The sequence below is a fragment of the Leuciscus leuciscus genome, assembly GCF_965113295.1.
Source record: "Leuciscus leuciscus genome assembly, chromosome: 7".
NCBI lineage: Eukaryota > Metazoa > Chordata > Actinopteri > Cypriniformes > Leuciscidae > Leuciscus > Leuciscus leuciscus.
In genome coordinates this window covers 3,952,775-3,969,257 of record NC_138731.1, presented here as the reverse complement: position 1 = coordinate 3,969,257, position 16,483 = coordinate 3,952,775, and the positions used below count along the sequence as shown (strand labels likewise).

At 38.2% G+C, this 16,483-nt stretch overlaps 1 protein-coding gene and 1 long non-coding RNA gene across 3 annotated transcripts in view; one reads left to right on the top strand and one right to left on the bottom strand.

Moving 5' to 3' along the window:
- Positions 1 to 16,483, top strand: part of LOC309503583 — a 194,824-nt gene that overhangs the window by 169,346 nt on the left and 8,995 nt on the right. The window lies entirely within an intron of this gene.
- LOC309503352 (uncharacterized protein) overlaps positions 11,589 to 16,483 on the bottom strand; it is a 46,200-nt gene continuing 41,305 nt past the window's right edge. Inside the window, exons 2-4 of one of the 2 annotated variants that reach the window (XM_082176151.1) lie at positions 15,094 to 15,228; positions 12,134 to 13,570; positions 11,589 to 11,979 (exon numbers count right to left, since the gene is read on the bottom strand). In XM_082176151.1, the coding sequence (XP_082032277.1) occupies positions 11,951 to 11,979; positions 12,134 to 13,570; positions 15,094 to 15,178 (1,551 nt within the window). In that variant the 5' untranslated portion in view covers positions 15,179 to 15,228 and the 3' untranslated portion in view covers positions 11,589 to 11,950. Of the gene's footprint in view, positions 13,571 to 15,093; positions 15,229 to 16,483 lie in introns of both variants that reach the window. The other variant, XM_082176150.1, reaches the window with a different exon arrangement.

The following is a 16,483-nucleotide window of genomic DNA, read 5'->3' as shown; positions in this document are numbered from 1 at the left end:
GATGACGAAGAGTAATAAGACCCTCTCTCTCTCTCTCTCTCTCTCTCTCTCTCTCTCTCTCTCTCTCTCTGACAGACATGCACAAATGTAGTCAGTTCAAGTCATTCACAGATTCACTGCAGGCCTGTGAGTTTGTATGCATAACCGGAGCTGTAACAGAGAGGCCAGAACAATAACAGAGAATGTGTTATATATATTTAAAATAAAATAAAAGTGCTCATAGATCAAATCATAGGTTTTATTTTAAATAAACTAATTACAAAAGTCTCTAATTTTGTTACAAGCAATTAAATAAAAGTATTATTTTAGTATTTTAGTTCTATTTTGGTATGTTGATGCCTTCATTGGACAGGACAGTCAGGAAAGCTCGGGGTGGACGGAGGGGGGAACTCGGGTCGCCTGAGGCACAGCTGCGCTATATTTGTCAGAGAGCACTAACTTTTTTAGCTTATACTTTCTACAGAATCAGAAATGTAGCATCATTTGTAATTATACCTTCATCAATACACTGTAAAATTTGTTAAATGTTAAAATTACTGTAAAATAACGGCAGCTGTGGTTGCCAGAAATTTACCGTAAAAAATACAGTAGCAACATTTTACGCTTTATAGATTTAACTTAAAAAAACATATTGAATTATCTGATATAATGTTAACTTCACAACCTTTGAAGTACTGCTATCTGTTTTGTACCTTTGTAATACACTGACAACCAGCAAACATATATAGTATATAGTACGGAAACTTTCTTTTAATCAATTAACTGTTTTGTTTTGTTTTTTTACCATAGCATTATTACCTTTAACATCACGATAAATGTTCTTTACACTCAAGCCAAAATGTTACATAATTTAAATCAATATAGTTATGTTTTTGACATTTCACCATAAAGACAGCTTTATTAGATATATGACAGAACAATTTTCAAAACATACAACTATAACTTATCATTTAGGTGTCACATGGTGGTTGCAAGGTAAGTACCAAATGCAGCAGTAAAAGGTGTATCAACAATGAACTCAGGAAAACACGAACACGGAAGAGAACAACCATCCAAACGCAGCGATAACAGACAGCCAAACTGAACCAAACACAGGGCTTAAATACACAGGGACTAATCAAGGAACGGGTGACATTCATATATACACTACCGTTCAAAAGTTTGGGGTCAGTAAGATTTTTTAATGTTTTTAAAAGAAGTCTCTTCTGCTCACCAAGGCTGCATTTATTTGATAAAAAAAAATACAAAAAACAGTAATATTGTGAAATATTATGACAATTTAAAATAATATATTTTAAACTGTAATTTATTCCTGTGATCAAAGCTGAATCATCAGCATCATTACTCCAGTCTTCAGTGTCACATGATCCTTCAGAAATCATTCTGATATGATTTGATGCTCAAGAAACATTCATTATTATTATCAGTGTTGGAAACTGTTGTGTAAAAATTGTTTTCAAAATTCTTTGATGAATAGAAAGTTCAAAAGAACAGCATTTATTTAAAATAGAATATTTTCTAACATTATAAATGTATTTACTGTAACGTTTGATCAGTTTAACTCATCCTTGATGAATAAAAGTATTGATTTATTTTATTTATTTCCCCAAAAAATTAAATTAAAATTCTTACTGACCCCAAACTTTTGAACGGTAGTGTTTAATGTTACAAAAGCTTTAGATTTCAGATAAATGCTGTTCTTTTGAACTTTCTATTCATCATAGCATCATGAAATAAAAATGTAAATAACTGTTTTCAACACTGATAATAATCATAAATGTTTCTTGAGCATCAAATCATCAAATTAGAATGATTTGTGAAGGATCATGTGACACTGAAGACTGGAGTAATGCTGCTGGAAATTCAGCTTTGATCACAGGAATAAATTACAGTTTAAAATATATTAAAATAGAAAACAGCTGATTTACATAGAAATAATATTTCACAATATTACTGTTTTTGTTTGTATTTTTAATCAAATAAATGCAGCCTTGGTGAGCAGAAGATACTTCTTTTAAAAACATTAAAAATCTTACTGACCCCAAACTTTTGAACGGTAGTGTATGTATGGGCAAAATGTAGGCCTAGACATTCCTGGTCCATCACCACATTTCCCTTGTCCAGCGAGTCCAGACTTGCTCTCGATGTAAAAGACCAACAGCCTGGTGTTCTCGTTCACAATAATCAGTCATGAAATCATTTGGATTCCAGGCATCCTTCTATTTTTTTATTAAAGACAAGGCCTTAGAGATCGCCACGGTGGACTCATTTTCACAGATGAACTCTGCAACAGGTTTGTAACCAACATTTGTCCCGACAACAACTAAAAAAGTGGCAAGGCATATTTTGATGTTTGGTATGTGGCATCCAGGAGAACCATGTCTCCATGACGTTTAATAAGTCTCTGCTGTTCTTGTGACAGATGTACAAATAAAAATGTGTTCTGCATGGTGGACTCATTTTCTTCACTTTTCACACAATAACCATCTTGGGATATTTTTTTATTGTCTATGATTTGGGCCTTTTCTGAAATAAAAATGTGCAGTCGGGTCATTATCTTTCCATTTCTGTAGCTTTATTTCCAGATTAAGCTGATCAAGACCAGAGTACCTTCCCGCTGCTAACGACAAATGCACATGGTTTTGAATGGTATGGCTAGTTGGAAAGTAGCACTGATCATGTGACTTTGGGAAGCTGAGAGTTCAGTGTTCACAAACTGCCAAAGCACCTTTTAAAGGAAAGGCACGCATGTAACTCCTAATAACACATTCTCTGAAGAATTTCTTTCTTCTTAAAGAGGGAGGATATATCTTGTGTATCTGCTTTCTGCTGGAATATTGTGGTGTTGGTGAGGGTCTCAAGTGGTAAGCTGATGTGAATTATAACAAATTTCTGTAGAGCCATTTTCAGAGTGTTCATAATGATTTGTTTCCACACTTTTGAAGCTCCCTTTTCAACTCTGAATTTGTCAAATCTGGAAAAAAGTTAATAAATGTTTTGTAGGAACATAATTAATTGCAACAGTTGCTAAACAAACAGAAAATCCTAGTTGCAGTTATTGAAGGCTGGATATTAGGGACCGTGGAGGAGATAAAAGATCATTGAGGGAGTTTTTCCTTTCTTCGCATCATCTTAAAAATAGACATTTTTCAATGCCAGCAACCATCACTAAAGAAAAAAAGAAATAACATTAGGCTTGAGATAGGCATTGAAAAAGCAATTCTGCACTTGTACATGTCTACTTAATGCATGATTCAACAATGATGATTCAAACTCCACTCCGTGTCAACTCCTGGCTCTCCCAGGAAGGAGATTTTCAAGGGATTGACAGGGCTTTCTGTTTTTTTGACGTTTCCACAGCTCCAGACCTCTCTCAACCATGTTGTCTCGTGACACACCGATTTCAAATGTCTTTGTGGTGTTTATCTGTGCTTCTGCATGATGATCACATCCTCTTCACTGTAATAAAAAAATATATATTTTATGACCTTTCAAAGCGATGAACATAGTCAGGTAGGTTACCATGATATAGGTGCATCTCAAAAAAATTTAAAAACGTGGAAAAGTAAAACATGTTTTGTAATTGAATTCAAAAAGTAAAACTTTCATATATTTTTGATACATTAGGCAAAGTAAAACATATAAAGCCTTTTTTTTTTTTAACCTTTTTTTTTATGATTATGGCTTCCAGCTTATGAAAATAAAAATCCAGTATCTCAAATTATTAGAATATTTCCTAAGATGAATCAAAAAAGGATTTACAATACAAAAAAAAGCACTGCTGAGGTGTTGTTGAAGCCCAGGTTGCTTTGATAGCAGCTTTCGGCTCATCTGTATTGTTGGGTCGGGTGTTTCTCATCTTCCTCTTGACAATGATTCTCTATGGGGTTTAGGTCAGGCAAGTTGGCTGGCCAATCAATCACGCACAGTAAATGCACATGGCGAGCAAACCAGTTTGTAGTAGTTTTGGCAGTGTGGGCAGGTGCTAAATCCTGCTGGAAAGGGACATCGGCATCTCCATAAAGCTTGTCAGCAGATGGAAACATGAAGTGCTCTAAAATCTCCTGGTAAACGACTGCGTTGACTTTGGACTTGATGAAACACAGTGGACCAACACCAGCAGATGACATGGCAGCCCAAATCATTACTGACTGTGGAAACTTCACACTGGACTTCAAGCAAGTTGGATTCTGTGCTTCTCCACTCTTCCTCCAGACTCTGGGACCTTGATTTCCAAATGAAATGCAAAATTTACCAAGTTCTTGAATCGGCTTCGCTTGACAATCCTCTCAAGGCGGCGGCCATCCCTGTTGCTTGTGCACCTTTTCCTGCCACACTTTTTCCTTCCAGTCAACTTCCCATTAATATGCTTCAATACAGCGCTCTGCGAACAGCCAGCCCTTTCAGCGGTGATCTTTTGTGGCTTATTGAGGGTGTCAATGATTGTCTTCTGGACAACTGTCAAGTCAGCTTACTTCCCCATGGTTGTGGTTGAGAGTACTGAAGTTGACCGAGAGATACACGCTATTTATACTGTATGAATGGTAATTTAATCAAGTTTGAAATTAAATATTCTAATATTTTGAGATGTGTTTTTTTTTTTTTTTTTTTTTTTTTGCTGTAGGTCGTAATTATCGACATTAACATATAAATAGGTTTGAAACATTTTAGTTTACATGTTTTTAGTCTAGTATATATTACATTTTCACTTTCTTAAAAAAATGATAAAAAATGTGCACCCTTTCCAAGATATTCCGATTTTTTGAGACGCACCTGTATGATCCAAATATGAGCACAGTAGTTTTTTCTGGCACTCCATCTGGGCTAAGGTTTAGAAAAGCAAAACGATATTAATTCATGTATACAGTATACTCCGGGTTTTAACACATTAGTTTACTGAAACACTTAAGCAATAGTGTAAACAAAGGTTAAAGAAATATTACACCCAAAAACAGTCACTCAACCTCATGCCATTCCAGACCCAGAGAAACACAAGTATTATTATATTGTATTATTAAACACAAATATTATATTTTGGCCTGTTCTTAAACCAGTGATCATGTCACTTTTAGGTGTTTTATAAGCTTTAATGTGAGTCACTATTGCATGCAATTCTAATTCTGAAACTGGAAATGTTCCTGTGCGTGCATTTTGGGCACGGGGCCTCAAATGACTACAATTTTGTAAAACTGATAATTGACAATGTTCAATTTAGCTTTAGCTTGTGTACTATCTTAGAGTGATGCTTAACATTGGATGATGTTGCATTAGTGTAAGATCTAAGGTTTTGCCTTGAAGATGTTGCCTCCTCTATCAACACCAAGGGCCCTATTTTAACGATCTGAAACACAAGTATCAAACGCGAAACGCAAGTAACTTTGTGGGCGGATCGGGATAAATGACTCTTGCGCCTGACACAAATCTAAAATGGGTTGGTCTGAAGTAGCTTCATTATTCATAGGTGTGGTTTGGGCGTAATGTGAAATAAACCAATTCCTTACATTCCCTTTAAGAGCAGGCGCGCTTGTTACATGGGAACATTTTCCATGGATTGCTATTATAATGGTGGATTCGCCAGGCGCATGCCAGGAGCGGTTCACAGCCGAGGAGACCGTGTAAGAGGTGTAAGACGTTCTCGTCAGGGCCGTCAAAGACAGAGAAGTGACACTGTATGGGGAGAACCCACCCAAATTAGCTTCGGTTAAACAGGCGTATATTAATTTAGGTAAATGTGTAAGCTAGATTGATCTTCATGGACACCACAATGATTTCCCTCGTGTGGAATATTTTTCCTTGTAATTATTTATGGTTTGAATGGTACAAAATGGGAACTGCTGCGTCTGTGTAGATCATTGGTTCCCAACAGGGGGGTCGCGGCCCACAAGGGGGCCTCAGCGAGCTCTGTGGGGGGTCGCGTCGTATTTTGAATAGTTTTGAGCAATGAGCATTAAATAAAAGTCCTTAACTTTTTTCTGTTCAAAATTTACAAAATGTATATAATGAGCGAGTTCATCATGAATCCATTTTCCAATCCGTGTTTTTGTCTTATCCTGAACCACTATGGTACACCTATAATAAGTGTTTACATTGGGACTATTTCACACTGGTTCGGATCGCTGCCGCTGCGGAGTAGCCCAGTACCTGCGTGACTCGTCATAGACGTACACAGAGAGAAGTAGTTCCGGCTACAATGTTCTTCCGAAAGACGCATTATTCTGTTAATAAACGCAAGTTTACTATCGCTCGCTATAGCGCCAAAAGCCTCAAAAATAAAGCCTCACATTGATAAAGCCTCACAAATAACATGCAAGTATTGAGGTCCCAGACAGCAGTCATTTAGTAATAGCCTATATACTTTTTTTTTTTTTTTTTATCTACACACCAGTGTGAATATTTTTGTTATTGCATTTTTAAAATAGGGCCAATTTATAGGCTACTCCTAGGCTTACGTTTTTAAATTACAAAGGGCCTACTAATGTTTTTGTTATTGTATTTTCAATATTATAGGCTATTATTTGTGCATAAACATATCTGGTTATAGTAAACATACCATTTGCTTGAAAACAACATATTCTGTCATCCTTGCTGCAAGCTTACAAGAGCGATAATATCATTAAATGTGAAGGGGGGCCCTAAAATATTTTCTTGGGAAAAAGGGGGTCTCAGACAAAAAGAGGTTGGGAACCACTGGTGTAGATGAGAGAAGCAAAGTGTATGCGCGTTGTGCACACGCTACATTATGGCCAAGCATGCGCCCTTAAAATAGCATCTGAATAACGCGCCACTGACTTTAGACTAGGTTTTCCTGGTCAGTGGCGGAATTGTTTTCTGGAACTGGAAAATAGCACCAGGGAACGTTTGAGCCGGAACACTCCTCCTCTTTGCGCTGAACCGCCCCCAGGAGCGCAAGATAATTTCCTAATTTACAGACGTGCGTCTGTGGAGGGAAAAGTCCGCTGTGCGTCGGGTGCAAAATAGGAATGATACATGCGTCGGTGTACAAAGGCAATTGCGCTGGGTGCAAGATAGGGCCCATAATCTTCTTCCTGCAAACAGAAAATAAAAATGTGAAGTTCTACTGATACAATTCTATTGCTGTTGGGAGTATTCACACATAAAAAACACCCCATAGAAGTTAGGGAAATATTGAAATGTGAAAGTTAGTTGATTAACATGTCTTCAAAGCAAAGTTCCTGCAAGGCTACAGTAGTACTGGCTGAATTGTCTTTATTATTCATTACAAATAATAAGTTTACAATTGAAGTAATAACCAGTTTTGCTATTGTCAGTGCACAGTTCTTTAAAGATAGTAACCTAAAGGCTAATTTCAACATAGTTTTACCTCAATTTACCTCAGTTTTACGATCATCACAGTTACATTTTTTACTCTCACGCCTATTTCGCCCGCCATGTAAAAACATTAACCCTGCTTTCTGTCGGCTTATTCTTCCCTCTATAACAGCTTGGGCTGTGTTAGTGTTGTGAGAGCTTGCTCCTGGTTCTTTTGTGTTTGATTTTGGCTTTTGTTATTTGTTTTGGAGTATTTTGTTTTCTATGTTTGATACACTAGCATTCATACAAAAGACAGAAATGACATATGACCATGATGTTGTCTTAGTTTATATATTTTTCTATTTATGTTAAATAAATGTACATTCTTGCAACCAACTTCACCATGTCTTCCATTAATTTGACACGGATTTGAGCCAGTGTGTGATATGTGACAAACACATCCTTACTGTGGATTTAAACGCATCCAGACAGAGCGAGCGTTTTGCAGTTAGGGAAGAGGAAATATATTGCAAACTCAGAATCTTTCTTGAGCCCAAAAAATTATAAATCTCATGCAGAAGAAGTGGCTCAATCAAAATGCTGCATCTGTAACTGCACAAGAGGATAATATATGAGCCCTCAAGTTTCCCGCTGACATGTTGCAATACTCTTTTTTTTGGTTTTTAATGCTTTATTTAACATCATAACTGACATAAATCAAATACTCAAAGTAAGATACACAAATTATTACGTTTTGATATTACTACCGGGAAATAACCTGATTTATTAATAAAGTCTTGTAAACGCAGTTTACTTACACTGTCGGGTTTATTGGTGTGCATGTAAACCCGGACAACCAAATATTTCACTAAGCTGATTTTTGTGAGTTATCAACGTACCGGTGTGCATGTAAACTTGCTCTGACACTCCTCTTCTAGCATTGGTCACATGACTTTCATTTTACATGGCTCCTACAGGACAGGACTGATGCTCAGGTACCTCAGCCATCTGGAACTTTGAGTCAACTGGGAAAAGAGCAAGCTCTTCCTCGTGCAGAGCATCTCTTTTCTCTGTGTGGAGTTGGACTCGGTCAGTATGACAGCCCGTCTCACCAGCTAACACGCACAGTCGATGCTGAACTGCCTGAATATATACAGGCGGAAGACAGCAGTTTCGCTGAAACAATTTTAGAGGCTTCTGGGTCATATGGCATCTGCAGCCACAGTAACGCCACTCAGATTGATGCATATGAGACCAGTTCAGCACTGGCTATACGGCTGATTCCCAAGATGGGCATGGTGCAGCGGCACACTCCCTGTGGCCATCACACTGAGCTGTCACCAAAAATTCAGCCCTTGGTCAGACCTTGCCTTACCTACGCAAGTATGCGTTTTACCCAGTGAGCCTGCTCGCACAGACACCGTGCAAGGTCAGGGAGAAAGAGGAGTAGGTCTTGATGGATGCACCTTACTGGACCACCAGGATCTGGTTCTCAGAACTGATGCCCCCCTGCAACAGCCCCTCCCTGGCGGACACTATCACTCAAGCTAGGGCCCCCTCTACCGGGCACACTTATGCTTTGAAGTGGAGTCTGTTCGCTGAGTGGTGTTCTTCCCAAAGGGAAGATCCCCGGAAATGCCTGATCAGCTCTGTGATGGCAGGTCACTTGGGAAGCACAACCTGATCAACATTTACCTGAGAGGCGCTAGGAGGTTAAATCCTCCCAGACCACACCTCATCCCCTCCCGGGACCGCTCTGTGGTCCTTTCCACAGAGCGTTGGGGATAGTTGGGGATATTTTGGGGATATTTAATTTAATTTTATCAATCAATAAATTCTACTAGAAACAAACCTTGTTGTATTATTTTAATTTAATACTGTGAAGCTGCTTTGATACAATCTGTATTGTGAAAAGCGCTATACAAATATACTTGACTTGACTTTCCGTTCAACAGAGAGCCCTCTTCTAGCTGCTTTTGTCAGTCATGCTTACGATCCTGTCTCTAAAGACAGTGCTCCTGACCGCTCTTCGCTTTCTTCAAGAGGGTGGGGGACCTGAAGGCATTTTTGGTCAGTGAATCGTGCCTTGAGTTTCAACTGGCCCCGTCTCCCGACCGCATGCAGAGCTTCAGAAGTTCAGAGCAGCTCGGTATCTGTTTGGGAGATCAGCAGAAGGAAAAGGCCGTCTCCAAAAAGAGGTTGGCCCACCGGATAGTGGAAGCCGTGCCCCGAGGTGTAAGCTCACTCCACTTGCGGCCTTTCTTCCTCCACGGCGCCTCTTTTGCAGACATCTGCGGATCTGCAGGGCTGAGCAACACCTAACACATTCACGAGATTCTACAATCTCCAAGTGGAGCCGGTTTCTTTCCGTGATGCCCATTTTCTGCGATTTCCCCTTGGTAATCCCATATGTGTACTGTCCACAATAAGGTTTCCCTGTCGGTGAACCCGTGTCTTTCACTGGGCAGTCTTTCTGCTCTGCCCCATATCTGCATTGGTAGTAGCTCCCCCTGGCTAGGCAGGACCTACCGCAGAGATCTTACATATGAAGCACTGCCCCACGGGTCAGTCCATACTGTATGTGTATACGTTACCTCCCTTTAGGCAGGGTGTGGCGTCTGTAGCGTCCCATTCTGTTGGACTGGTCACGCTTTCCCAGCATTAACACTGGTCATGGCTGAAAAGCATGGGAATTGAGGTCTGAAGCACTCTTCCCTGTAAAATGTCACGATTGAGGAACAATAACGACGACTATCCCAAGTCCATTCTATTGCTTTGGTATGGAGGACAACTGTCCTTGGGCTTATACAGGGTGCTGGGTAGGTCACGCTACAGCTTGCCAGCATCTGTGTCTCCGACACTTGTAACAGTTCAGTGGTTATGGTGCTTTTCATAGGGACTCCAATACATCAGTTATCTCACTGGCCAATGTCCATTGGCTCGTTTATTTACCACTTGGAGGTGATTGGGCTCACAGGCGAGACCCCATTACATTTATTGCCATAACAGTATCGACGTAACGTCTCTTTCAGGGAACAGGGGTTACATTAGTAACCTAGACATTCAGCTGCTCTTATAAACAGTCAACTTATTTTGAGATCATCAGTTCAACAAACTCTGTAAACACTGGTCACAGACATAGAGATGTACCGTTAATTTCACCAAGCTGATTGCTCACTTAAACCACGTACACATTCATCATGTTTTTATAAAGATTTTAAGTTTGATTTTGCCGTGACAAAGCAATTATATCGAAGTGGCTGAGTTTTTTTTACTTTTTAATAAGTCTTATTAAAACCATAATTTTGTTCATTCAGAACAATGAACACAAATTGACATTGCAAACACGCACATTCATACATATATACAGTATATACATACATACATACATATACATATATCTATATATATATATATATATATATATATCTATATATATATATATACATACATACATACATATATACATATATACAGTATATACATACATACATACATATACATATATATATATATATATATATATATATACATACACACACACACACATCAAAAGTCTATAATTTTAAAAGTCTATAATTTTCTCTAATTAATTGGAAGCATCTTAATTTATTTGCTTTGATATTTTGCTTCACTAAAATCATTTAATCAAGGCTTTTGGTGCAAAATAGCTGGACAAAAATTAATCATCACAAATTTACGAACAATGACGCTTCCAGGTAGTCTAAAATGAACCACAGCGCCATGGGAGACAGCAGTTTCCAAACAGAAGTTATGGCAGATCTGACCATCACCTATAGACAGATTACCTAAGCCTCAATCTAAGGTATCTGCAGCTGTATACTATTGGGGGCTCTGGCAGCTAGCTATACTGTTGGCTAATCAAATCTATTCAGTGGTATCACTAACTACAGACTGGTTTAGATGGGAGAGCATAGTAGGAGAGAATAAATCAGTTAACTTTTAACTGAGTTTATGATATTAAATTAGTTCTTAGCCAGTAAATGACCTGTTGCTCGCCATCGCTTGCTCTTCTCTCAGACTTGTGGCGGCCGTAGCGGAAAAATGTAGTGGGTGTGACAGGTCATTTTGAAATTCCTTTTTCATCTTGGAGGGTAGAGGCCCAATGACAGGCAACTCACAAACAAAACTTTTCAACGCGCAAGCAAAAGATTTAGACCCGCAAAAAAAAAAAACACAAAAAAACCCCCCCAGCAGAACAGAGCAAAATTTGTGGGTTAGTGATGAAAAGAGTTTGAAGTGCACAAAGAAAAATAAAGATTTTCAAAGATTACACACACTGCAAATAATTTGATCAACTTCTTTATTTTTGAGCCTTAATAATGTTTGGGGGTTTTTTTTGCATTTTTTTTGTTACAAAATAATTATTTTTCAAACACAGTATGTTGGATTGAATAAAAAAAAAAACACAAAGGAAACTCCATATGTCAGCTCTGTCTGAATTAATCCTTGCTGGAGTATGGACACACACATTCATATGTACATGACAAAAAATAAGTGAAGGTTGCAACTAAAATAATTATACATTGACAAATCACTTGTGATGAACATGGAGTCTTGTAGGAATGTCACCTGTTCAGACGAGGATCTGACATTGGCCACATTTAACTGCGGTGTGAACGCATCTTCGATTTCACACAGATTTTCTGGTGCCATTTTAAACTGCTGGGCCATTTAAAACTCTTTCTACAAAGAGAACAAAAATATGGTCTCACATTTGCATGACTTTTCATGTGTATATGCAAGTGTGATAACAAAAGAAAATTTTGATTGCACTGATCACAATTAAATCGCCTTCCTCTAGAGGGTTTGAAATTGCTCTTTTTCATTAACTTCTTACCACACTCAGAACCTTGTAATTTCTTTCCAGAATGAGTTTGCAAATGACATTTCAGGTCTCTATGATATGTGAAACTCAAGTCACATTGATGACACTTGTAAGGCTTCGCTCCGGTGTGAAGCCTAATGTGAACCTCAAGGTTTCCTTTAGTTGCGACACTTTTTCCACACTGAGGGCAGGTGAAGGGCTTCTCTCCAGTGTGAACTCTCATGTGAATCACAAGGTTTGCGTTTGTTTTGCAAGTCTTTCCACAATGAAGGCACATGTGAGGCTTCTCTCCAATGTGAATTTTTACATGATTTTTAAGATGTGTCCTGTCTGTGAAACTCTTTCCACACTGATGGCATATAAAACAGTTCTCTCTTGAGTGAATCCTCATGTGCGTTCTAAGAGTTTCTTTACTTCTGAAACTCCTTCCACACTTATCACATGTGAACGGCTTCTCTCCAGTGTGAATTCTCATATGAATCTGAAGGTTTTCTTTTCGAGAGAAGCTCTTTCCACACAGATTGCAGGTGAAAGATTTATCTCCAGCATGAATTCTCATGTGGGTATTAAGGTTTCCTTTTTGAGTGAAACTCTTTCCACACTGATGGCAGGTGAAAGGGTTTTCTCCAGTGTGAACTCTAATGTGGACTTCAAGCTTTGCTTTTTGATCGAAACCTTTCCCACACCGTTGGCATGTGTAGGGCTTCTCTCCAGTGTGAACTCTCATGTGAACCTCAAGGTTTTCTTTGTTTTTGCAAGTCTTTCCACAGTGAAGGCAAATGTGAGGCTTCTCTCCGATGTGAATTTTTACATGATTCTTAAGATGTGTCCTGTCTGTGAAACTCTTTCCACACTGACCACATACGAATGGCTTCTCTTCACTGTGAATTTCCATGTGGCTTTTAAGGCTTCCTTTTTGACGAAAACTTTTTCCACACTCTTGGCAGGTGAATGGACTCTCTCCAGTGTGAACTCTCAAGTGGACTGTCAGGTTTCCTTTTAGATTGAACCTTTTACCACATTGTTGGCAGATGAAAGGCTTCTCTCCAGTGTGAATTCTCATGTGGACATTAAGGTTTCTGTTTTGAATGAAAGTCTTTCCACACTGTTGGCATGTGAAAGGCTTCTCTCCAGTGTGAACTCTCATGTGGGCTTTAAGACTTGGTTTTTGAGTGAAACACTTTCCACACTGTTGGCAAGTGAATGGCTTCTCTCCAGAATGAATTCTCATGTGGACATTAAGGTTTCTGTTTTGATTGAAAGTCTTTCCGCACTGTTGGCATGTGAAATGATTTTTAGTCTTTTGAGCTCTTCTTCGTGATAAAGTATTTTCAGTCTGTGAGCAACTGAAAGGTTTTTCTTCAGCTATGAAATCTGGATGTTTCTTAATCTGGTATTTTTCTTCTGTTTCATTCAGTTCTTGACTCTCTTCTTTCAGTGCCTTCAGGTCTAATGCAAAAAAAGACAAACAACCCCAGTTCAATGGCACAAAGCAACAAACATAAAAACCAATGTGTATGCTAGATCCTACACGCATTTAGCCAGAATCACTTCTTTTCAATATTGTTAACCCTTGGCTTTCTTTAGGACTTGAAATCACAGATATCACAGAAAAGGAGCTTATTGAAGTTACAAATTACCTGCTTTTGGCATATGATCATGGCTACATCTCTTATAGTGCTATTAGATTTTCAACAACACCAAGGGATGGGCACCATCAGTCCTGGAGGGCCACTGTCCTATAGAGTTTAGTTCCATCATTAACCAAACACACCTGTTAGTAATTTTCAAACAATCCTGAAGAATTAAGTTAGATTTGTGGATCTAACCATCTGATTTGGACAGTTGCCCTCCAGGAAGGTATTCCAGAAACTAGAATATTTTCAGCTTTCCAAGTTTTCACTGTTATATGGTAGGGGCCGCTATACGCATCTTCTGAAAGATTAATGAATCTCCTGATCAAAACACGTGAAGAAGCAGAAACAAGCGAAACAAATATACCAAAAACATATTTTGCTCAATTTTTTTTTTTTTTTTAATGAAACTTACCCACATTCAAGTATTGATAATAAAAAAAAAAGAAATCATGAAGCTAGAATAAAACTATTTGTATTTTTATTAAAAGCAGAGGCACTGTTCTTTCTTTTGATATATTGCATGATCAGATAGTCATACAACAAAATATTCTAGAAGCCATGCAAATTTTGTGAAAATGATCAAAAACGCCGGTGGTGGCTGGCAACTTTTTAAAAACGCTGGCGGGGAAAGAGTTAATGATATCAAAGATGGGATAGCTAGCAGTTTTTATATTAAATTCTGACTAGACAAAGATATTAATCATAAGACCAAAACATTCACACACAAGATTCTAGATCTCCATGGATGTACTGTTACATAGTTTTCTACAGTTAAAAACCTAAAGGAATAGAACAAGACATCTGTTTATTGTCGGTGCCTCGTTGCACTGCAGCACATTCAGTGTAGACAGTATCAATGATTATAATGGGTTCTATTGTTGTTTTGTAGTTTCTGACCAATTTCTGAACATTTAAATAGTGAAAATAGTGAAAGTGACATGTGAAGGCCAAGTATGGTAACCCATACTCACTCAATAGGAGCAGTGAGTAGTGAACACACACACACGGTGTTACAGGCGTTCGGTCAATTTTGACACTAATCACTAAGGTGTAAAAACAGTGTTGAATGGCCCGCAGAACTTTTCATATAAAGATTTATACACAAAAGGAAAGGAATTGGAGGCAATTTTATCGTCTGTTGGTGTGAATGGCAAGTTAATGGCAAGTTTTGCTTTTGCCACAACACGTCTTATGTGAAAGCACAGTGCTGCTCCTGCACACGAACCACAACACATACTGAAATCGGATCGTGTGTGAAACAGGCGTTAGTGTGAAGAATATCCCATACGTGTGCTATAAGGATCAAATGAGTTCAGCTTTGAGAATGAAACTAACCTGTTTGTTCCTCAGTTTCTTCATGTTTCACGCTGAACACTTCTTCAATCTTTATGTCTTCATTCTCCACTTTAATAAACGCCATCTTTATAATAGTGTGTCACGTGGATCTCAGATGTTTCTCCAGGAGTTTTCCTGTGTGTTTGGACAAAGTCATGTTTAGGAAGAGAATAATTAAGAAAAATAAATGTGTAATGCTGTTCATTTGATTTGGCATGATAACAAATATGTTTTAGATACAGCTAAAAAAGGCCTTTAATAGGGTCGAATGGTCCTATCTTTTTAGAAAGATTTGGAAGTGGAAATGATTTCATAAAATGGGTTACGGTAATGTACGGTAAATTCGACTGCAGAATATTTCAAAACCAATAAAAATCAGTAAAGGATACCGACAAGAGCTTTGTTGTTCACACCAGCAACTGAACCTCATAAATAAATTCATCAACTAACCATTCAGAAATGTCTTGTTGTCCACCTTCTGTGCCGGGAGCAGCAGCTCATTTGCATTTAAAGGGACACACACAAAAAGGAGTGTTTTTTGCTCGCCCTCAAAAAGCAACAATTTTAATGTGCTATAAAAAAATATATATCTGTGGGGTATTTTGAGCTAAAACTTCACATACAGACTCTGGGGACATCGGAGAGTTTTTTTTACAACTTGAAAAGGGCATTATACCACCCCTTTAACCCTCTGAGGTCGGCAAACGCGCCCCCGCATTTTGCTGGATTTTCTTCACATTGTAGCACAATAAACTTAAATTACTCCGTCATTTATGGTCATACAGAAAAAAGAAATATAAAAAAAGAATCTGTGATATTTCTACTTTTGTATGTGTCCACTTACAATCAAATCAAAACATTGTACTTTTGTAAAATAAAGAAAATAACAGGGTGAGCGTTCTGACTCTCCATCGCGGTAAACTTTTTTTTTCTTGAGCACGTCTATAAACTGAAACAAAACTCAGCGAATACTTGTCACACATTTATGAGCCATATACCTTTATACACATTTAAGTGTGTACTTTTAAATGATCGGATTCAAACTGAAAACAAATATTCTCTGTTTAAGTAATTTGTATAAAACCAACAGGATGTCCAGTATCTCAAACGCTTGCTAATTACTTTTAATTTGACCACGCCCACTCGCGCAAAAGTGATTCACATGCAAATCGTCCACATGGGACGCGAACGCCCTCGTTACCTCAAACACAAAACACCAAAAAACTCTCTGCTTTTCGTCGAGTTTGGAAGACACGTCTGAGCTTATATTGGATTTACCTCAGAAGAAGAAGAACGCGATTTGAAGACAAGAAAGATGTAAGGTAAGAAATTCTTACTTATTAGTTTATGGTATTGTTGCATAAACTTCACATTGCAGTTGAACTGTTGC